Source organism: Cherax quadricarinatus, chromosome 85, assembly GCF_038502225.1.
Source record: "Cherax quadricarinatus isolate ZL_2023a chromosome 85, ASM3850222v1, whole genome shotgun sequence".
Lineage (NCBI taxonomy): Eukaryota > Metazoa > Arthropoda > Malacostraca > Decapoda > Parastacidae > Cherax > Cherax quadricarinatus.
This window is the reverse complement of record NC_091376.1, coordinates 16,291,683-16,316,765: the sequence shown is the minus strand read 5'-3', so window position 1 is coordinate 16,316,765 and position 25,083 is coordinate 16,291,683. Positions and strand designations below refer to the sequence as shown.

Genomic DNA, 25,083 nt, shown 5'->3' with positions numbered 1-25,083 from the left:
AAAGTAGGCAGACAACCCCCGTCCTCTTAACGACAGACATCATGACTTGTTCCAACTCTTCCATCCACAAGCAATCCTACGTGACAACAATTTCCATCTACTACTTAAGTGTAATTCCATTATCTTCTGAAGACCTGGTAAATAAACTGAGCCAGAAATTTTTCAACTGCTTGTTATCCACTATTGTACTACCATTATTCCTAGTATCTGATATGTGCTATCAAACATTTGTCTGATGGCATATGTCATACATAACTATGTCTTCTTTATCTCTGTGCCCCTCCAGTGTTCAGGGTCAAAGCTGTTGACCTTATATTACTATGGTCATCAGACGTAATACTGGGGACAGATTCATTTATATACAATTTTCTAACACCACTTTAATTATCGCGGACTAACTTATGAACTAAATCTTTATAATTTGGTCGTCTACTACGGCTTTTAATAGGATCGGCAGATTTATGACCGCACCACTATGGATCAGCTGATTTATGCCCAAAGAGACAGGATCTCCATCTGTCACTCTAATAATTGTTTCCTCTCATTTGATTAAGTCTGTCACATCGTTGTATAATGAGGTTTAAAAATCGGATTTTGCTGAGGTGTTAACCATAACTCGGTTATGAACGGTATATTTTTCGACGAACATGGGTAATTTTTTAAAATTCTGATAATAATGTTTTAAAACTTTTTTGGTGTTCCATATCATATTAGGCAAGTGGTTGTTTAGGTGTAGTGATTCTGCGTTTATCTAAAATGATGCAAGTGACTGACTCATGTCTGCTTATTGTGGTGATGGAGCTTGATTTATCAGCCTCACCACAGAGTGTGCCAATGGGGGTTAATTTTCCACACGACTGTGAGTTGGGTGTGAACAATGGAAGATTATTGTTGCCGGTCTGTCTTTTGAGTTATTTGTGTGTTGAAATGTAGGGAAGTTGTAGTACTTATAGGTTTGGTGGGAAGGTTTGTCAGTGTGGGCTGAGAATGCTGAGTCATAAGGTTAATTAGGATTTTGTTGAGTACTTTTTCTATTTCGACTGCTAGTACACAGGCTAAATCTTTGTAGAGGTGGATGTTTTGGAGGACCTCTGAGGACTGACGACTATTTGTTTGTGGATAGAGGTTATATGAGGATACAGTTAGTTTGGTTGAAGTTTGAGTTGGTTTGTTGTGCAAAGAATGAGAGAGATAGTCATGGTTGCATGTTAAGACGTCTCTGTATGTCCTACCAGTTTCTTTACTTGTGTTTTGGGTGGAAATCTGTGAAAGTATGTTGGAAATGGGTTGTCATTCACCTAATGTTCACTAGATCAATCTGGGCAGTTAACAGTGATTTTCCTACATTCTTGTATAAAGTCATTCCGAGCATTTGCCACTTTGAATAGGTTACTTAAGTATGATTGTATATTTTACATTTAGTGTACTGAGGTGGGCGTGGTGAGTATGTACATACACTATGGTCAACTCCCTAAATCCATATGAGTATACTCTATGTAGGGCTGTCCATAAAGGTGACAAGGACTGTTCCTGTATCAGGAAATTCCCCATTTCTCTATGTCATAAAATTCATAACATTGTGTATGACATAGGCCTTGCTTAATTCTGCTTTAATGTCATTCTCAATATAGGTGTTTATGATTCCATTGTGTCACTCAATGACTTTGTGTTAAATCACTTTCAACAACCAATACTAATTTACGTTCATTATGCTTAATATCGTGTACAGTAATGATGAAAGTCTGTGAAACAGCAGTAAATACACAGCAGAAAGCATGTCTGTCATCAAAATCTGATTTTTTTTTATTTTGAATGATCCTGTTGAAAAGTAATGAGGAAGATTTTCAAAGAGGAATGTTTATTGGCCTTTCTTGGTTTGACGGGTTAGTATTTGAGACATGTTCGTGCAATTCTGTTGTTTTTCTTAGTGAGATGAGAGATATCTAAGAAGATCTCATTATTGTTTGAAGGTGATTGATGGTGGAAATTATGTTCGTCATCTCAGTGTCCATGTCATCCGTCTGTGGGTCTTCTAAGATCCGAAGACTGAGATCTTCGTGCAAAGGAAACTCTCTTACATGTACACCAGTTTCCACCTTTTTTTCCCCTCCCTTCCCTATCAGAGTTCATTGCTTCACACTGGTGTGTCAGCACACATGACAGCATAGTGATCACATAAAGGTTCAAAGAATTTAATAACAAAGCTGACACGTTAGATAACCTGATTAGTGAGACAATCTAAGTCCTCTTATCAGGGGCTACACACCAGTATTACACAAGCTTGCGAATTATTAATTAAACATAGTAGTACTGAAATCATGTTTCGTTAATAAATAATTAATCTATCATAATAAAAGTAACTCTTGTTTTGGAAATCTATGCTTTACAGGTCAGTTAAATAGTATGGCTTGGCATACTTCTACCTTCTGTTGTTCCAACACTGACATTACCACCACTGGCACTTTAATACGTGAAATATGACTAAAATTAAAACCTGGAGAAATACTCATTCTCATAGTTACTGAAAACCGTGTCCATAATTGTTTACCGAGAGACTAAATCAATAAATTTTAAGTCTATGAAATGTGAATGTTTCCTGACTGGACGCAAAGTCAAAATAGGACTGAACAACTCCAAAATATCTACAGTAAGTGAACACGAACATTAGTAATGACTACACACTGATTGTAGTGGAAAGTACCAACATCTCAACCTCCTAAACCAGTGCCTGCAGCTAACTTAAAACCGGCTGCCGAAGACCATGTCAACAGTTTACACAATAATCAAAATGTAGCGTTTAGGTGGCCAGCTTATTGTTGAATGGAGCTCCATATGTAGCTAATGAAAAGTAAAATCTGCCACAATGCAAAAATTGAGAAATTGGGTTGCTTAGTTGAAAATTTTTAAGAAATATAATAAACTATTTGAACAAGCTTATTCAAAATATATAAATTTTGATTATTTATTTACAACTTCCTTGGCTGCAAAAGTTGAAACAAATTGTTTAAATTTGTCTAAGAAATTACAAAAATGTTCTTGAAGTAAATGAACTCAGTGCATATCTAAACTACGCCTCTAAACTGAGACAGATATTTGAATTCTTTTTTTATTTTTAAACTCAAAAATGGAAAACTCAAATGTGCTACACTTTCATAGCCAATTCGCCACTGTAGCGATTGAGGAAAGGGTTGGTAACTATGAGTGTAGAGTGTTGTAGCAGTGAGTTTGCTGTACGTATCTAACGAATCTAACACGTGTACCCTTCCCTCCTCTGGCTAATTTGCGGTTACAAACGAGAACTGAGTTACGAGCAAGACGACATTCAGTCTGGTAAGAATCAGATTTCCTTGACAGTTCATCCTCTAGCTATGAAATGCTGCTGGTCAACCAAACGTGAAACAGGCAGTTTGCCTGGAGTCTACCTGGAGGGTATTCCGGGGATCAACGCCCCCGCTGGCCGCCCCACGACCAGGTCTCTTGGTGGATCAGGGCCTGATCAACTAGGCTGTTGCTGCTGGCCGCACGTAGTCCAACGTACGAATCACAGCTAGGCTGATCCGGTACCGACTTCAAGTATCTGTCCAACTCCCTCTTGAAGGCTGCCAGGGGTCCATTGGTAATTTCTCTTATGCATGGTGGGAGGCTGTTGAACAGTCTTGGGCCCCTGACAATTATGGCGTTTTCTCTTAGTTTACCAATGGCTCCCCTACTTTTCATTGGGGGTATTTTGCACCAACTGCCCAGTCTTTTACCTTCGTAGGGAGTGATTTGTGTGTGCAGATTTGGGACCATCCCTTCTAGGATTTTCCAAGTGTAGATTACGATATCTCTCTTGCCTGCATTCTAGCGAGTACAAGTCAAGTGCTTCCAAGCGTTCCCAGTACTTGAGGTGTTTGATAGAACTTGTACACGTGCAGTAAAGGTTCTCTGTACACTCTCTAGATCTGCAATTTCACCTGCTTTGAACGGAGATGTTAATGTACAGCAATATTCCAGCAGAGAACAAATGATTTGAAAAGGATTATCATTGGCTTGGCATCTCTTGTTCTGAACGTTCTCAATATCCATGCTATCATTTTCTTTGTCGATGTGATCATGACACTGTTGTGATTCTTGAAAGTGAGATCCTCAAACATTACCACTCCCAGGTCCCTTACATTATTTTTCCGCTCTATAGTATGATCAGAAAAATAATGTGAGGGACCTGGGAGTGGTAATGTCTGAGGATCTCACTAGCTTCAGTCTTAAGACACTATATAAAAATAATTCATCTTAACCTTCACAAGCATAAATAATAATCCAAATCTAATAAAATATGAAAATACATGAAGTATTCAAGCTAATTCGTCCAGCTTTTAATATTAGAAAAATACAGTAACACACCCTATCATAATTTATACAAACCTAGCTAAACATAAAAGAATCTAAGATAATAAGAGGTTTTGGTGGAATTCTGAGCGATAACATTAGAGGGTTGTGTTAGTCACCGCTGGTCGTCTGAAGTGCGTCGAGCTGCGTACTTCAGATTATAAAATAAATCGTTGCTTCATTATATAATGGAAATGCCTGGAGCTGCGGTGGTGGTAGATGACTGAACAGTGTCATCCTGAGAGATATGTCGTTAAATCTAACACAGTTATTTACACCGCTGTGTCTCACAGGTTTTTGTGATGCAGTGAAGTACTTGCCGCATGTGTCAATGCATTATAAAATATTTTTTCACAGGAATACGGATCCCTTTTGGATTGAGTCTAGCGGAAGGGGGCAGCATTCTGTTTGACCGGTGTGGATGACGTCCACACTGATCTATGATCATTTGCAAGTCATCATTTAGAAAGAAATATCTAAATTTCTTCAATAAACTGCATAAATTAGGACATAGACAGTCCATATCTAATTCAAACTTCCAGAGGCGCCAATATATTAAATTACACAAACATTAAAACTGAAGACGAAAAAAAGTTGCATTATTTAGTTATCAACAAGGAAGAGTTGAAGGTAATCAGCAGCGACACTCAAAAATTATATCAGAATCTGTTTAAAATTTTCCGTTTTCTTTCAAAAAAAAAATGGAAATATGTATACAGACCCAAATCAATCTAAACTTTTCTCTCTAAGACTGACCAGGATTTAAGAAAGCAAGTAAATACAATAGGTAAGTACTTAATAGAATAAATTGTATCTAAACTAAATGTACATGAATAAATTTAAAAAAATGGCCTTGAAGGCACACAAATATTAGAGACACATGCAAGAACATTTGTTAGATTTAACCTTGAAGAACCAAATAGTCAAAAACTGAAATTTATTTCTGATAATTAGATACATTCTGCAGTTATTTCACAGAAACTGATATGAGCGAAAAAATTGCCACATAACTTACACAACCTGGCATCAACAGGTTGCTTCTTTTGAGAAAAACACATTAGTACTGAGAGTTTAAAAAAGCCCAGAAGATTCATTTTCCAGTTATTGTACATAATTCATCCAAATTTGTTTCTTCACAACCAAAACCCATGATACGTTTAGTCCATTTCATGTGATGTATCAGCCAACGATAACTGATGCCCGTCACAATTATTATATTTTAATCAGAGGAAAACGCTAAATCCATAGGAGTCATATAATGCCTGTGTAAAATAGTCAGGATCTGCGCCAACACACTTAAATTTCACTCTTCACCGTCGACAGCTTACAAGACACATTTCTTGAACGTTTGAATCTATGTTAATAAGGGTTCTGGAATTGGTTTCAATAAATTTGGTCATAGGACACGTGAACATGCCAACTGTACCACAGACTTTGTCCGCTTTATCCTACAAAACTATTGAAAATTTGAAGCCTATTGACTAAGTCATTTTCGAGTTATAAGGAGATATAAAATCCAAAAGTTAGAGAAAAAAAAGTTCAGGCACCCTCTTAATGGTCTCCTTAGAGGGTAATTGGTAATTAACCAAGATACTTATCATGCACATTGGGAATATTAGTCAAGGAAATGATAATGAAGCATAAAACGAGTCATTCATACTAAGTAACATTGCAGAATTGTTAGTTACATTGGTATATTTGTTTCATGTCTCATGTATTCCAGTGACTGAAGGAGTCTAATTAGAATATAGAAATTCTTTAACAGGAAAGAGATTTAAAGTAACGTCTGTGAAGACTTTGTGAAGTCATTAGTACTTGGAAAGTACAAGGTACAAGTAAACTAGTAAAACAGTCTTCAAAGAACATTGAAAGTGTTCTGTACTACGATGCAAACTTTCAATATGTATCTGACGAAACAAGTACAGTGAAGGCAGAGCAATGATTCATGTCTAGGAGAACATCATTTACGTGGGATTCTTCATAGATGAATGCGTTAAAGACCAAACATATCATGAAGAGGAACTTATTGGCAGACAGCTCTGAACCCCAGTAGTCACAGGTCTAGGGATCACCTCCAGTTCTGGGTATCTTGGCACCCATGGAGCTGAGATGGGGCGATATAACCAGGGTTAACACTCGACCTAAAGACATATATTCCACTGTTTTATGGTTGTCACCTGGAACGTCGTGGGTGAGTCTTACCTGGGTTTGGGCAATCGCTCGTGCATAACGGTGTCTAATTGGTCAGTCTTATCAACCCCACCCATATGCCCTTCTGCAGCGGAATAGTGAAATAAACGATTTGATGAAGACTCACCTGGGTGTGTGTATCGTAGCCGCCTATGGTGACACCGAGAATGATAGCTTGACTGAAGAAAGGATGTCTCTTCTCTTCCTTTGAGCGATGTCGAAATTGAGTCACACGGGAATGTTCGTTGGACACTAGTGTTCACTTTTACTAAATTCAACTCCCCGGGTACTACGAGTTTTTTCAACATCACTCGACTACAATCAATTGTTCATGAGTTCAACTTGTGATTGTATGTGTGGACAATGTACACAGTAGGGAAAATAGTAGCAATACAGTGGAACCTCGGTATTCAAACAGCTCCGTACTCGATCAATTTGGTGCTCGAACGCTTGTTTAGCAAAAAAAAAAAAAAATTGCTCAGTAGTCGACCGTTTGCTCGGCACTCGACCAGACGAACACGACCTACCAGAACATGTGCGTCAGTCTCCCCGCAGCTGTCGCTCAGTCCAAAACTCCGCTGAACTTTTCTATTTTGTGTTCCCTCGCATTTTTGGATGTTTTTTATATATTATTTGTAGAAATAAGTCACCAGGGGGCCTAAGAAGATTATTGATAACAGCCAACCAAAAAGACTATAGGTTAGAGTGTGTTTGCTGTGATGTAAACCTCACCTCCACCTCTCCATTTAATATGTCCTTTATTATTAATTTCATCGTCTTTATTGTGCTTCTAGGTTATCTATCGTGTTTCTCCTATCAAATTGGAATAAATGTGATAGATAGATAACCTTTATTACTAATATTAGTGTAATTACACAACATTGTATTCCCGCCACAGCTAGTATCCGGCTATCAAGACGACTCATTAGACACTGAATGCTCCTTCTGCTGGCCCCTCCCTCTCTCTCTTATGGCTCCTCCCACTTCGTGCCCCTCTTATATTACAATAAAAATCGAACATTTCCATTACTTTCACCTCAGTTTCAAGGTACTTTCAGCCTGTAAACCATTCAAAATTATTTCCATTTCTGTAATATATCTTTCATTCTATCAAATGAGACCAAGAAAACGATAATATAATAATGAATACCATACGAAATTATACCGTAAAATCGCTGTGAGTGTATTTTGGGGGGTCCGAAACGGATTAATTTAATTCACATTATTCCTTAAGGGAAAAATTCGTTCGGTACTCGAACAGATGGGCACTCGAACAGCCTTCTGGAATTAATTAATTAAGTTCGAGTACCGAGGTTCCATTGTACTTCGCTTTGCAAAGACAACTACGATGGCTTCGACACTGTATCTATGCTCCGGTTCTCCCCAGTGATCAAACATGAATAAGCGACACGGAAACACATAATCTAACCACTAAGTTATGATTCTATACCTCTTATTGGAGGTATCTTCTGCACTCGCACTCGTCGAACTGGCAAGAGTCTTGCTGAACATTAAAATGGTATAAAATACCGACAGGTTGTTAGGTAAGACACATATGCAACAGTTAGGTATCTTCATTTCGAAATAAAGATACCTAACTGTTGCATATGTGTCTTACCTAACAAGAGTCTTGCTGACTAGAAGACTAGAAGTCTACTACTAGCATGCTCTTACTGTTGTGCAGGCCCTTTTTATGGGTGAAATAATGCTAACATTATGTCTGTGAAGAATGGGCACCGGCTAACACTATATGATTGAGTCAAGGAAATGATTTCTCTTGTCTTAATGCATTCCACATTAAATGAGACATACTAGCTAACTGAACACAATAAAAGCTTGAGTATATGTATTTTTAAGATGTTTTTAGATAAAGATATTTCTAGAGTAAACTTAAGTATGAATATCATCGCGGGGATTGTTGGAAAGTGTAGGGGAAGTATTAGTGCCAACTGATCTACTGGAATGTGTTGATGACCACGTTCTGTCTACATGTAACCTCGCTGTAAGTTCAATCTGCTTAGTTAGTCTGCAGTGTTCGCAAGATATGTGATTCTTCCCATTCCGCTATTGAAAAACCAAAGGCGCTCTTGACCCCCTCTAGCTTCTGTGCGCTGGAGACAAAGAGAGAGAATTCTCAGATCCCAGTTGAAGGGGGTCGCTGACCCCTCACCTGAGCTGCTAGACGATTTGCAGATAACTTTCTCCCCAGAATCAAACTCAATTCATATAGACAGTGTGACTTGGAAATAATCTACTGTAATGTACAAATAATCTAGTATTAATAATAGGTATGTGTGTAATAAGTATTAATTTTAGTAATATGAACATGCATGTAAATTTTAGTAACTTTGTAACTACAAATGTTAAAGTAACTTGGTGAGTGTAGAAGCCAGGATTACATTGTATAAGGGATGTGCATAAAACAATTTGCTTAAAGTACACCTGATGAAGTTAAATAAAAGGAATTCAATGGAGAATATCTATTTTAATATTAACTTATATTTCGATACACGAAATGTTTTTATGAGCGGAAATCATCAAGAAAAGTTGTTCATATTAAGTAATGATATCCGGTTATATTTAAATTCACGTACAGAGTCACTGAGAGGTGCAGTGAGACATTGCTCGTTATCATGCAACTGTACAATAAAGCAAATATGTCATGTACAGCTTTTGTACAATTACGTGTGTTACTGTAATGTTTTAACTATATGGTAGAGCTTTGTCCCTAAAAAGTAAGTTAAGCTTGAGGTTTATCAAGTTCATTAAATGAAAATCATTGCACTAAAGATATAGTGTGGTTATCAAAGTAACGCTGGCAATGTTTAGCTCAAAAATGGGATTACAGTGCAATGTTTTGCTGGGTCTCCCAGAGAAGTGATATCCATGCTTCATTATATATATATATATATATATATATATATATATATATATATATATATATATATATATATATATATATATATATATATATATGTCGTGCCGAATAGGCAGAACTTGCGATCTTGGCTTAAATAGCAACGCTCATCTTGCCATATAGGACAAGTGAAAATTTGTGTATGCAATAATTTCGCCAAAATCATTCTGAACCTAACGAAAAAAAATATATTTCACTGTGTTTGTTTAGTATTAAATTATTGTAAACAAATCTAAAATATATTTAGTTGGGTTAGGCTAAAATAAATTATTATTGTTATAATAAGGTTAGGTAAGTTTTCTAAGATTCTTTTGGTGCAAAATTAAAATTTTTTACATTAACATTAATGAAAAAAATATATCTTTAAACGTACATGAGAAATTTTTAGAAAGGATTTAATATTAAATGTGTTCTTGCTAATTGACCAGTTTTACATATTCGGCACGACATATATGTATATTATATGTGAACAGTATTTAGATAAAGGTAGGGAAGTTTTTATTACATTTATACCTGGATTACCTGGAGGTTACCTGGAGGTTATTCCGGGGATCAACGCCCCCGCGGCCCGGTCCACGACCAGGCCTCCCGATGGATCAGGGCCTGATCAACTAGGCTGTTACTGCTGGCCGCACGCAGTCCGACGTACGAGCCACAGCCCGGCTGATCCGGCACCGACTTTAGGTATCTGTCCAGCTCTCTCTTGAAGGCAGCCAGGGGTTTATTGGCAATTCCCCTAATGCTTGATGGGAGGCTGTTGAACAGTTTTGGGCCCCGGACACTTATGGTGTTTTCTCTTAGTGTACCAATGGCGCCCCTACTTTTTATTGGCGGCATTTTGCATCGCCTGCCCAGTCTTTTACTTTCGTAGGGAGTGATTTCTGTGTGCAGATTTGGGACCATTCCTTCCAAGATTTTCCAAGTGTAGATTATGATATATCTCTCCCTCCTGCGTTCCAACGAGTACAAGTCAAGTGCTTCCAAGCGTTCCCAGTAGTTAAGGTGCTTGACAGAACTTATACGTGCAGTAAAGGATCTCTGTACACTCTCTAGATCTGCGATTTCACCTGCTTTGTATGGAGATGTTAATGTACAGCAGTATTCCAGCCTAGAGAGAACAAGTGATTTGAAAAGGATCATCATGGGCTTGGCATCTCTCTCGTTTTGAAAGTTCTCATTATCCATCCTATCATTTTCTTTGCACGTGCGATCGTGGCACTGTTGTGATCCTTGAAAGTGAGATCCTCAGACATTACTACTCCCAGGTCCCTTACATTATTTTTCCGCTCTATTGTATGGCCGGAGTCAGTAGTATACTCTGTTCTAGATATTATCTCCTCCAGTTTTCCATAACGGAGTAGTTGGAATTTGTCCTCATTGAACATCATATTGTTTACCGTTGCCCACTGGAAAACTTTGTTTATATCTTCTTGGAGGTTAACCGCATCCTCAGCAGATGACAGCCTCATGCAGATCCTAGTATCATCCGCAAAGGGTGATACGGTGCTGTGGTGTATATCTCTGTTTATGTCTGATATGAGGGTAAGGAATAAGATGGGGGCGAGTACTGTGCCTTGTGGAACAGAGCTCTTCACTATGGCAGCCTCCGATTTAACTCTGTTGACCATTACTCTTTGTGTTCGATTTGTTAGGAAGTTGAAGATCCATCTCCCCACTTTCCCAGTTATTCCTTTAGCACGTATTTTATGGGCTATTACGCCATGATCGCATTTGTCAAATGCTTTTGCAAAGTCTGTGTATATTACATCTGCATTCTGATTTTCTTCCAGTGCATCCAAGGCCATGTCATAGTGATCCAGTAGTTGTGAGAGGCAGGAGCGACCTGCCCTGAACCCATGTTGCCCTGGATTGTGCAGATTTTGGGAATCCAGGTGATTTGCAATCCTGCTTCTTAGCACTCTTTCAAAGATTTTTATGATGTGGGATGTCAGAGCTATTGGTCTATAGTTCTTAGCTAATGCTTTGCTGCCACCTTTATGGAGTGGGGCTATATCCGTTGTTTTAAGTGACTGTGGAATTTCACCCATGTCCAAGCTCCTCCTCCATAGTGTACTTAGGGCACGCGAGAGGGGTTTCTTGCAGTTCTTAATGAAAACAGAGTTCCACGAGTCTGGGCCCGGGGCTGAGTGCATAGGCATGTTGTCAATGGCTTTTTCGAAATCTATCGGAGTTAGGGTAATGTCGGAAATCTGGCATACATTTATGGAGTTTTGAGGCTCATTCATGAAGAAATCATTTGGGTCGTCGATCCTCAGACCGATTAGTGGTTCACTAAACACAGAGTCGTACTGGGATTTCAATATTTCACTCATTTCCTTGTTGTCGTCTGTGTAAGTCCCATCCTGTCTGAGTAAGGGCCCGATACTAGATGTGGTATTTGCCTTGTTTTTGGCATATGAAAAGAAATATTTTGAATTTCTTTCAATTTCACTAATAGCTTTAAGCTCCTCCTGCCTCTCCTGGTTCCTGTAAGAGTCATTTAGCTTAAGTTCGATAGTTTCCACTTCCCTGGTCAGCGCCTCCCTTCGTGTATCAGATATTCTAGCACTCCTGAGGAGCTCAGTGACTCTTCGTCGTCTTCTGTAGAGGGAGCGTCTTTTTCTCTCCAGTTTACTCCTGCTCTTCTTCTTTCTTAGGGGAATATGCCTAGAACATGCTTCGGCTACCAGGCAGTTGATCCTTTCAAGGCACTGGTTTGGGTCCATGTCATTTAAGACATCTTCCCAACATGTTTCGTTTAGGACATGGTTTACCTGGTCCCAGTTGATGTTCTTGTTGTTGAAATTGTATTTTGTGAAGACACCTGCATTCTGTTGTTCAGGACCCCTATGCATGTACGTCTGGACTTCGATTAGATTGTGATCGGAATTAGTTGTTTTTGATATTCTTATGTCTCTTATCAGGTCCTCATTATTTGTGAAGATAAGGTCAAGTGTGTTTTCTAGTCTTGTTGGCTCCACTATCTGCTGGCTTAAGGTGTGTTTTTCGCAGAGACTTAGTAGCTCATGTGTGTGTGACCTTTCATCTGCGCTACCTCCGGGGATTGTTTCAGCTATAACATTATTTGCTACATTCTTCCATTTTGTATGCCTTAGGTTGAAATCACCAAGCAGTAAGATGTTTGGGGATGGAGCTGGAAGGTTTTCCAAACAGTAATCGATTTTCAGTAGCTGTTCCTTGAACTGTTGGGAGGTTGCATCTGGTGGCTTGTATACAACCACAATGACTAGGTTTTGGTTCTCGATCTTTATTGATAGAACTTCAACTACCTCATTTGTGGTGTTCAGAAAAGGCATGTGATAGAGTGGATAGGGAAGCAATGTGGCAGATGTTGCAAGTATATGGAATAGGTGGTAAGTTACTAAATGCTGTAAAGAGCTTTTATGAGGATAGTGAGGCTCAGGTTAGGGTGTGTAGAAGAGAGGGAGAATACTTCCCGGTAAAAGTAGGTCTTAGACAGGGATGTGTAATGTCACCATTGTTGTTTAATATATTTATAGATGGGGTTGTAAAAGAAGTAAATGCTAGGGTGTTCGGGAGAGGGGTGGGATTAAATTACGGGGAATCAAATACAAAATGGGAATTGACACAGATACTTTTTGCTGATGATACTGTGCTTATAGGAGATTCTAAAGAAAAAATGCAAAGGTTAGTGGACGAGTTTGGGAATGTGTGTAAAGGTAGAAAGTTGAAAGTGAACATAGAAAAGAGTAAGGTGATGAGGGTATCAAATGAATTAGATAAAGAAAAATTGAATGTTAAATTGGGGACGAGGAGTATGGAAGAAGTGAATGTTTTCAGATATTTGGGAGTTGACGTGTCAGCGGATGGATTTATGAAGGATGAGGGAATTATGAATTAATGAGGGAAAAAAGGTGAGTGGTGCATTGAGGTATATGTGGAGACAAAAAAAAAAATGTTATCTATGGAGGCAAAGAAGGGAATGTATGAAAGTATAGTATTACCAACGCTCTTATATGGGTGTGAAGCTTGCAGCAGCGAAGAGGCAGTTGGAGGCAGTGGAGACGTCCTGTCTAAGGGCAATGTGGGGTGTAAATATTATGCAGAAAATTCGGAGTGTGTAAATTAGGTGGTGTGGAGTTAATAAAAGTATTAGTGATAGGGCTGAAGAGGGTTTGTTGAGGTGGTTTGGTCATTTAGAGAGAATGGATCAAAGTAGAATGACATGGAGAGTGTATAAATCTGTAGGTGAAGGAAGGCGGGGTAGGGGTCGTCCTCGAAAAGGTTGGAGGGAGGGGTTAAAGGAGGTTTTGTGGGCGAGGGGCTTGGACTTCCAGCAAGCGTGCGTGAACGTATTAGATAGGAGTGAATGGAGACAAATGGTATTTAGGACCTGACGAGCTGTTGGAGTGTGAGCAGGGTAATATTTAGTGAAGGATTCAGGGAAACCGGTTATTTTTATATAGCCGGACTTGAGTTCTGGAATGGGAAGTACAATGCCTGCACTCTAAAGGAGGGGTTTGAGATATTGGTAGTTTGGAGGGATATGTTGTGTATCTTTATACGTATATGCTTCTAAACTGTTGTATTCTGAGCACCTCTGAAAAAACAGTGATTATGTGTGAGTGAGGTGAAAGTGTTGAATGATGATGAAAGTATTTTCTTTATGGGGATTTTCTTTCTTTTTGGGGTCACCCTGCCTCGGTGGGAGACGGCCGACTTGTCAAATTATATATATATATATATATATATATATATATATATATATATATATATATATATATATATATATATATATATATATATATATATATATATATATCAAACTGATGCCAGCCAAGATTAGATCCTGTGACACATTGTCCCACCCCAATGACAGAACAAAGTGTGCATTAAATTAACCACTTAATCACTAATCCATCAAGGAACACGCACCCAGCGAAGCTAGGTGTTGTTCATGTTCCGAGAACACTCGTGGTAGTGGTAAGCCCAAGGGTAATTTCAACCACTTCCCGTTTGAATACCAACCTCCACAAGGAGTTTATATAGTAAAGAAACCACGAAACAAGTGGTATTGAAAGATTTACCAAACTGCGGCCGGCCGAGATTAGATCCTGGGTCACATTCTCCCGCCTCAAGAGACGGAAGAACGTTCTCCAGTTTCTCCTTGTCTACGATGCTTTTCATACCATTTCGAAGGCTAAGGGACTGACTACTTCATCTTTTGCATATAATTCTACTGTCCTCAAGTTATGTTTTAATTTGTATTGATAAAGCCGCTGGATGGCGAAACGTCTGCAGTAAAGATACCCAGATGTTGCACAATTGTTTAATTTTCATCTTGTCTGTATTGTATATCATTCATATAGAGAACTGGTGCACAGCCGACTCATTTAAAGGGACTCTTTAAATAGGAGACATCCGTAGTATCCAAATGGAAGATGGTTATGGTTTGTCTTTCCCACAAGATTCTAAGGCAGACACAGGTCTAACCATCAAAAGCAGCAGTAAAATATACCTTAATTCCTCAATGTGGCTATACAGTACCTAAGACATTCCATGGCGTTTGTATAGGAGTCCAACTTTAGGCTATGCATAATAGACTACTGTAAATGAGTCTAATTTAAATAAACAGGATAAACGTTCATTATTATATAATGAATATTTATCATAATTTATAATTGCTCATTCTACAATATTCAGTTTAAACCAAGTTTGCAGAGTTATTGCAGAATCTAAGGTGGCTGCAAATCACATTTGATTCCTGGGCAATATGTATCGAATATTTGTGTTGCGATTCCTAACATCTACAGGTTTTGCAGTTGGTACCACAAAGATAAGTTGCACCCATTACAACCAATTCAGTGCTTCAGTGTGCGTGTGTTTTGAAGTTTGTGTGACAAGTAATGTGTTACAAAAAATGTGATTTCTAATAATGATAGAGATCTCCAGTGAATACTAGAAAGGACTGCCCTTCTAGCACCCAGCCTGTTACTGGGTTTTTGTAACAAGTAGTCAGTATCCTGGTTCAATTATCCATTAGAATTTAGTAAGATTCAATAGTGCTTTAGGATTACAACTGGTAGGCTGCTAACTAAAGTAATTAAAATTTAATAAGTTTATTACTAAAAATAAAGTTGTCTAGGCGTATATTATCAAAGTAAATTAAAGTAATCAATTGAATATAATATAGGATACAAGTTGCTACACTTCTCTCGTGTACAGTAGTATTGTGCTGAAGGCACATATCACATCTTTATGGTTTTTAAGTACCGTCTGGTACATTGTTAGCATTTAATAACATAATACAAATATATATTTAAGTAAGTTTGTGTGTATGTGTGTAAGTGCTCTAAGTAGTTCGCTATGTCTCAAGACTCGACTAGACTTAACCAGTGACTGACTAAAAGTCCTCACATAAACTAACTTCTTGACCAACCTGGCAATCAGAACAGCTTGCTTGAACAGTAAAACGACTGATAAGCCGAACAGCAATATAACAAGCAACAGTGACACAGAATCAGGAACCAGGAGATAATATAACGACACAAGTCACAAAACTCCCATACTACTGAATCTAAGTTCAGCATTAGAAAATCCCTGACTGTGACAGTACACAGATACCAGTACAAATTAGGTCAGAAGCTACAGCTCAGGACCTGAGTTTCTCAGAGTGTCTATGAGACACACAACCTCAGTACAACGTTGAAAATCATTAAGTCTAGGCTATGTTCTGTGAACAGAGTTACACAAAACCAACAACAAGAAAGCGACAGAGACAATCTTCCAACAAGGGCCCAGAATGGAGAGTAGTAGAGGGACCTCTTGTTGGAAGAACGTCAAACAGACAATAGCTAGCGCAGGCCAGCTAGACTCACTCCTGGTGAGGTGTGATCACCCCCCCCTGATCACGTGACTCTCCGTGGACTGCTGCTGCCCAGCAACTACAGAGAAGCCGGCAGGGAAACAAGTGGAGCGATAGTTAGACAATACTGTCAGTTACTTAATAATCGAACTATGAGCACTGAATATATAAATGTTACATCCTACCTAATAATATAACTAAGTCAAATAATAATATAAAGCAATATATTTACGACTTAGCTAATATCGCAAATATAAGCAATATAAAACTATATGAACAGGTAATATACATTATATACATTGTGACCCATTCAGGGGTCACAATATGATGTATATTACGACATGGCATATACTGTATGATGAAGAGGGAATCAGTAATAACAAGACCTCGATAAAAGACCCAAGAGGAGATGTGTATATATATTTATGTACGGCTAATTTAGACAGAGCTCTAAATATTCCTATATAGTATAAAACTTGTGTAATTTATTCATCATTGACCTCTTTGCTCTCGGGCCGAGAGGTTGTGCTTCGCCTTTGCTCCTGCATTCGTCAAACACCATTGGTGGAGGACGGACGTTGGCTGCTGCACTCGCTACAATTGGTAGCCCTGAGCGAATTTTGCAAGATGGCGCAGACTACAAGGAGGAGGATAAACACTGTGTGTATTGAGGTGTTGAAAGGTGCAGTTTATAACGCCAATGCGTCAGTTATGCTGCCTGCCACCTTAAGAGAAATCTACTGCATCAACAACGACGATTTGCATGGAATTGCTTTGAATGGAGCTACAAGAATCTTTGTGAAATTCGTGACGACTGCTGTATATGACAAGATGGTGGAAAAGTACCAGGATGTGTGTATGCTGGTTAACTCTGGTTTAGAAGTACGTATGAGAGACGTATCCAAGTATTATACTTGGGTAAAGATACGGAACGTCCCATTTGAGGCCGATGAGGAAGATATAAAAGCAACTTTCGAAGAGTTTGGAGTCATACATCAAGCTACAGTTGCAAGGTGGTCTGAGGGAATGTATGCTGGACTGCGTGAGGGATCCTTTACCCTTAAGATGTCCTTGTGCAAAACTATACCATCATATGAGACATTGAGCGATTTTAGAACTCAGGTATATGTCACATATGCAGGGCAGAGAAGAACGTGCAGACTGTGTGGAGCGTATGATCATATGGCTGCGATGTGTACTCGACGATCGTCACCTGAGACACATGGAGAAGGGAAAGGAGTGGAGAAGGAGAGAGAGGTGACGACCCAGTCAACACGGGAGCATCCTCGGGCCCACAGGGCATGGAGTGAAATCGTGGAGGACAATCCAGTGGAATGTGTAACATTACTGGAGGTCTCTCAGGTGATGGAGACCATGCGTATAGAGGATGAGGTGAGACTAGGTGAATTGGGTAGTGAAGTTTCACCTGCAATAGACACTTATACAGGGATTCTTGGAGGATCAGAATAGGGATGGAACACTACGTATGGTGTCGGATGGGACATCTGCAGATAAGGGTGGAATTCATGAGGAGTGCAATGTGGGTGGTGGGGATGGGCAACCACAGAGGATTTATGAGACTGTGGTTGAAGTGCATAAAGTTGAAAGTGCAGATGAGGGCATGCACATAGTTGAGGTATCACGAAAGAGAGAGGCAGGTGCTTCTGACAGTGATGATGTTTTGACACCTGCGCAAAGATCTGGTAAGAAACACTCAGTGGATGTCCCAAAAAAAAGTATCTGGGGGGGTAAGGGGCAGGGGAAAGGTGAGGCAAGGAAAGGGCATTGTGAAAAGCATACTGTGCAAAAACGTAAGGACCCATATGGACATCGATCGATTGGTAAGCTCCCCAATATCATTTTTAAGTGCCTAACGTTAAATGTAAATGGCCTAAGGGCCGATGTAAAGCGCAGGATCTTTAGTGACTTTTTAAAGAGACATGGAATACAGGTCATATTTTTACAAGAGCATAATTTTAAGTATGGAAGGGATTTGTTGATAGATGAGTACAAGGTTTATGCTGGATATACTCTGAAGCTTAAGGGAGGTGCTGTGGTATTAATAGCTGAGGCCAGTCCTTTTCAATTGTTGCACTGGGAAGAAGGGGGAGATGGGAGAGTAGTGAAGGTGGATGGGACATGGGGTGGGGTACGAGTGTGTTTTGTGAGTGTGTACATGCTAGCGGACAGCAAGGCGTGTTAAAGAGGAGTTTGTTCGGGACACTAATTTATCATATGAGGGGATTACCAGTTTATACATTATTTGGAGGGGATTGGAATAGTGTAATACGTAGGAAGGTTGTGGAGCCGCGGGGCGCTGGGTGTGTGTTGGGAGTCCTGTGGGATGTATTAGGGGGAGTCGAATTAGTGGATGTAGTTAGTGGGGAGGGGTGGGTGGTGGAGCATACTTATGTAAAGAACGGTTATGCGGTACACTTTGACCGCATTTATGTATCTCCTGGGATACAAGTTAATAATATGCAAACTGTAAATGTAGTATTTTCGGATCATAGTGGAGTGGTTGTGGACGTGGGATGGGGTGAGTTGCCGAAACATTTTATGAGTTATTGGAAACTAAAGGTGAGCTTGTTAGAGGATATGGGGGGTGGACTTAGTTTTGCGGAATGGTGGAAAAATTAATTGAATAAAGGAAAGCTGGGAGGTGATATATTACTGTGGTGGGAGCAATGTGCTAAACCGGGGATCAGTAGTTTTTATATGAGGAAAGGAAGGGAGGTTGGACAATGGAAATATGGATTACAGAGGTATTTGGAGGGGCAGTTAAAAGTGTTATGAAGGTTGTCGTGGAGTATATCCGGTTTCAGAGATCGAGGGTAAAAAGATGCAACTGCTGGAGATGCAGAATGCACGGTTTGATGGTGAAAGATTAAGGGGTGGGTTGGAGGATGTTTTATGGGGTGATAAGCCATTAGCTTGCGTTCTGCGGCGATTAAAGTTCTGGCAAAATATAATAAATATGTTAAAATTAGAGGTACATCAGGACGTGGGTGGGTACACGGTGAGACAGCGGTTAGTAACGACTGAAGGCATGAGTGGTTTTGCCGATGAATGGTTTGAGATATATATGAGAGGAGGCAATAGGAAGATGGGGGACTTGCATGTTATGGAGGAAGGGATATCACGTATCCTGAAACCAGAAGACAGGGTGGAGATAGAGGGGCCCATAAGTGAAGATGAGGTTTTGAAGGCGTTACAGGGGATGAGTGTAAGGAAGACGCTATGGATTGATGGCATTCCAAATTATTTTTATTTAAATAACTGGGAGGTCTTGAAGGAATGCTTGATGTATTTATTAAATGAAATGAAGGTGAAGGGATGCATGGGTATGACGCAACAAACAGGGGTCGTTGTCATGATACCGAAGGGGGAAGTGCAGAATAGCATCCTGGATTATAGAGGTTTATCTTTAATGTGCGGTGATTACAAATTGTTTTCAAGGGTTTTAAGTAATAGGTTGTATAAAACTTGGTAATAAATACTGATAAGTTGGTTTAGAAAGACACGTAAGCAAATACTATGACATATTTATTAGAAAACGTTTCGGTTCTGGGACCTTGATCATTTAAAGTGATCAAGGTCCCAGGACTGAAACGTTTTCTAATAAATGTGTCATAGTGTTTGCTTACGTGTCTTTCTAAACCAAGTAATAGGTTACGTAGTGTTATTGGGACAGTTATAGATAAGGGACAAATGGGTGTGCTGGGGCGGTCAATGATTAGTGGACATGGGAAAATTAAGGATTTCATAGATGATTGTAGAATGAGTGGAGGGGGTGTACTTGCTTTGGATTGGAAGGCTGCTTATGACTGTGTAGAGTGAGAGACGTTATGGATGATAATGAGGCGCATGAGTTTGGGCGAGGAAATTGTCCGATGGGCGGAAACATTATACAAAGGCGCAGTTCTACAGGTGCAAATCAATGGACGTATGGGAAAAGTAGTTAGTATGGGTAGGGGATTGAGACAGGGATGCCCCATGTCTCAGATCCTATTTGCTTGTCTACAAGATCCTTTATATAGGATGATTAATGTTGGGGTAGATGAAGAGGGATTACGGCAGTGGGGTGCTCCTGGTATAGTTGGGTATGTTGACGATATGACGGTTTTAGTTGGGGGAGAGGAGGGATTAAGGAATGTAGGTCGAATCGTTGAGATATTTAGTGGGGCAACAGGTATGCGTCGTAATGCAGTTAAGTCTAAATTGTTAGAGGTTGGTTCATGGGTGGGAGGGAACTTGGGACAAAAGTATGGCTGACAGGTAGTAGATCAGATTAATGATTATCATTGGCTTAAGCAGACAGTCGTGACAACATCATTGGGGAGGGGAGGATTAGGATTAATTCCACTGTACAGTAGACTGAAAAGTATGTATGTGAAACATAGTTATATACGGTTGGGTGGGGATCGGGGTGTAAGGGTGAGTGAGGTTATGGATGATGTGCGGCAGTGGTGGGGAGGGGTAGGGAATTGGAGGAGTGTATGTGTATGTTGAGATTTTATTGAGGGTTAGCATACCGGGAAAAGTGTTGGTGTGAGTTTTGGGGAGGACTGTGAGGGGTAATGAGGTGATGGAGGGGGAGAGTGTCTTTCCTTTATATAATTGGGTAGGTATCTGGGTTGCGTTTCGCAAGTTACGTTTAAAGTCAAGGGTGCGGGAAACTATGTATAGGTTTTTACATGGGATATTACCTACTAAAGTACGTTTGTATCAGATGAGAATTGTGCAGTCCACATGTTGTGGATGGGAGGCAGAGACTGCATATCATGTGGTGTATTTTTGTGAGGGTATCGCAAGGGTACGTCTATGGTATCATAAGGTCTTAGAGATGGTTGGAGGAGGTAGGTTAATGGCATTGAAAGCATTGAGTTTGGACATAGAGGGAGTGGGTGATAGCGTGAGAAGTGCGGTCATGTATTTGGTAGTGGGCTATGAGGGAGGTGGAGGGGGAGGTGCGAATACAAGCTTTAGCTGGGTATTTTCGTAAAACAAAGTGTAGGAATGAGGTCGTGTATGGAAGGAGATGGGATATAAAATTTCCAGTTCAGTATAGAGGTATGAATGTGCGTAGGTTGCGAGAATTAATGGTGTAATAGTTGAATGGAATTGGTCTCAGCCAGAAGAGGGGGGCGGGATGATGAATGTATTCCTGGCATAAATTTCAAACAGAAAACTCTCATGACAGGGCAAAGCTTTAAATGTAGATATGTTTTATCAGGGTGGTCACGGGGAAGCCAGGGCGCGCACCAAATTGGTTCGGTATTTTTATATTCTTATAAATGTTACCAGGCATGTAGGGCACTGTTATAAATCCTATGGACATATTGTTCAATCATGTATCATGTGATATTATATTCCGACTTTTGTACATATATGTATATGTACCAAGTGAGTTTGTGAACATATCAGGAGTAATGTTACCATGGTTGGTGACATTCTTAACTATAAGTAGGGTTTTGTGTTAGTCATAATAATAAGTTCAACCATGTGTTATTTTTCTTAATGTCAAATTGTAATGTGCACATAACAATATCCATATTACATTATTGGTAAGATGTTTTCTGTCATCAAGAAACTATGTCCTGGGGTTAAATTATGATGGTTATTTGTCTCTGTTTTCAATGAACAATGATATGACGTTGCTCAATATGATGATCTGAGGTAAATGAGGGGGGGGGGAGTTGAAATGTCCTAAAAATATTTGTTATTGTATGTGCTTAATTAATGTGTATATCGAGCATGGGGATGCGAGGAGGCTTAGTAAATTGATTCGGTATTTTTATAATCTTATGTAAGTTAATGGACATGTATGACACTGATATAATTCCTGGGAATATAAATTTTCATAAGTCATGTAATATTATGTATCAATTTTTGTACATATAAGAATATGTAATATGTACGTCTGTGTCTATATCATGTGTAATGTTCTCATGGATGACGGCATTCATAATTATATGAATGGTTTTTAGTTAGTCATAATACTAAGTTCAATCTATGCTTCTTATACTAAAGAAAATTTTTTTTTATTGTCAACAAGAGACTATATTCAAGGTTTAAATCAAGTTGGTTATTTATCTGCGATCACTGAACAATGGTAGGATCTGGGGTGGCGGGGGGGGGGGAGAGGGTACTGGGGGGGTTGTGGGGGTACTGGTCAAACATATTTTATTACATATACTTAATTAATGTGTATATTGCTGATAGGAACGGGTAATTGAGAACTGTTTATAATAAGTATTGCTTGCACAGTTTTCCTTTGTTTTTGCATAAAGACATTTTACAACTATCAGTCGTGTGCAGTCTACTAAGTCACATATTATTGTAACTTGAAATAATATGATTGATGTCGGGTATAATATTGTGTTATCTTGTTTTTCACACACGTGTTGGGGGTTGTACTGAGTCATGTGAAGAGGAAATTTTCTAAAGGCAATATAAACGAGCAGTGTGTTTTGATTATGCGGACATAATTGTTTTTGTATTTCTGACTCTGTATGGTTTTATTTATTTATTGTAATGTGTGTTTTAAATAAAATATAAAAAAAATTTACTCATTAACTTCTATTCACTTATGAGTTATTTTTACCAGACTCAGTCAATTTGAATCAATTTGAATGCAACTTTAGTCGGCTAGTTTATTGTGGACTATACATGGTACATTTATTGACGAAATATTAAATATAGTAATTGTGATTGTATGTACACAGAGCTGTGCATTTCTCGGTGTATTTATTTGTTCACTTTCCATATCCTTCATGTAGGATATCTATAATATTAAATATTTAATAATTCCTTTGTATAACTTTGTAAAACAACCATTTACAGTCTATATTTTATATGCTATAATGTTTTATGGCATTAATTTTAATTTTAATGAGCGAAAAAGGAAAAAGGAAACTGAGTAACACTCACTATGGGGGATTTGAACCAGCCTTTTGTAGAAGGATTTCCAACATTTTACTTGTTTCCAGGAACTGTCCCTCGTGTATTCTCTCATTACATCTTCTTTTATTAATCCCTGCAACGCGTTGTAAGTTACGTTGCCTATTATGTTGATTTTTCCCTCCTATTATCCTCTGCAGTGCTTCCACGTGATGCGGGATAACGCCCACCACGGGGTGAGCATGGTAGCTGGCACCTGGGGAGGCTGTAACACCTGGCAAGCCAGTAAAGCGACTCCCATCAGGGATTCTATGCTAAAAAGTTCCCTAGCCTGGAACCAGGATCAGCCAGTACTGTGGGTATGTACCATTCATGTTTTTTTAGGAAGAGTTGGGAGTGCTGAATGTTTAAAAATAAATCATTCCTAAAAAAATGTTACTGACTGATATATACACATTAATATTTTTTTAATTGTTATATTATACCTATTTTGTACAAAACTTTTCATATATAATTTATTTTGATCTCAGTCAACTCATATTATGTCAGAGTAAATATCGTTAGATTTTTGAATTAGTATTCTTTTGACTGTTTTTTGCGGAGTTATTGTTACAGTGAATGAACACTTAGAGATAACTCATTAAGTGTACTAAGATATAACTCAGCAAGTACACTAAGAGATAACTCAGTAAGTGTAAATGAAGAGATAATTAAGAATTTACTAAGAGATAACCAAGGTTAAATTAAGGGATAACTCAAGATGTGTAATTTGGAATAAAGGTCCCAAGACTTAAACATCTTGTCTTCATAGTTAAAAAAGTTCCTCAAGTCAGTAGGTGATAAGGACTGCGATACCTGCGTTCTACTGAGTGATTCCTAGATGATGTATGCGTTGATGCTGGTGAAGGGATCTTGGTTAATAGAAATTTGAGATATCCCCTCTTTCCTTGATCAAGATGCCTCATAACCACCCATTCATGTATGGTTCTTACGAGTTTAGCTCTCCCCACTGAGTCTAATAATGATAATGATGGACTTCATGATGCTAGAGCCGTCAGACCGACTCATCAAGTTGTTAACCAGGAGGTATGATGTGGGATCAGGCCGAGGGGGCGATGCTCCCTTTAATCATTAACAAGTAGACGTGAATTAGATTGTTACTCGGTTTTTTGACCATCAGACCGTAAGTAAAATGCACGAAATACTAACACAAACTCATCGTTCTCTTCACAGCTGCAGTACAAGGGTTGAAAACAGTAGATAGACATTACGAGTATACCTCAGGGATATGCTTAATAGACAATATTAAGAATAAAGTTGCTAGTAAAGGCAAAGCAATTAATCAACAAAGAAAGACAGTAGATTGCAGAGAGTGACTGGCTCCTTTAAGGTTTACTATACTAATAGTAGGAGTCTAAGAAATAAGACTGATGAGCTAAGTTTACTTGCATGTGCCGGTAATGTAGATATTATTGCTTCAACGGATACCTGGTTCAACCGGAAAGATAGAGAAATGCTTTCTGAATGCCACATACAAGGCTATATACTATTCCACACTGACAAGGTCAACAGGAAGGGTGGTGGAGCGGCGATGTATATCAGAGATATTTTAAATTGTTTTGTAAGAGAAGATATAAGATTAGAAGAATCGGACACAGAATCTGTTTGGCTACAGTTTCTCGAGGGTGGTGACAAATAAATTTTGCGTGTGATTTATAGGCCCCCAAATCTTGATAGGGAACACAGTAAGCCGCTATGGGATGAAATTCGTAAGACGTCTAGATATAAAGATTTTAACTTTAGACAAATTGATTGGAACAATAAGACAGGAAATATTGAGTCTAGTGACTCTCTTGAT

At 38.9% G+C, this 25,083-nt stretch overlaps 1 protein-coding gene across 3 annotated transcripts in view; it reads left to right on the top strand.

The window, feature by feature from the left end:
• The window catches only part of LOC128703260 (uncharacterized), a 180,671-nt gene that overhangs the window by 111,841 nt on the left and 43,747 nt on the right, over positions 1 to 25,083 (top strand). For all 3 annotated transcript variants that reach the window (XM_070103457.1, XM_070103459.1, XM_070103458.1), the window contains one exon: positions 23,426 to 23,584. In XM_070103457.1, the coding sequence (XP_069959558.1) occupies positions 23,426 to 23,584 (159 nt within the window). The remainder of the gene's footprint in view (positions 1 to 23,425; positions 23,585 to 25,083) is intronic.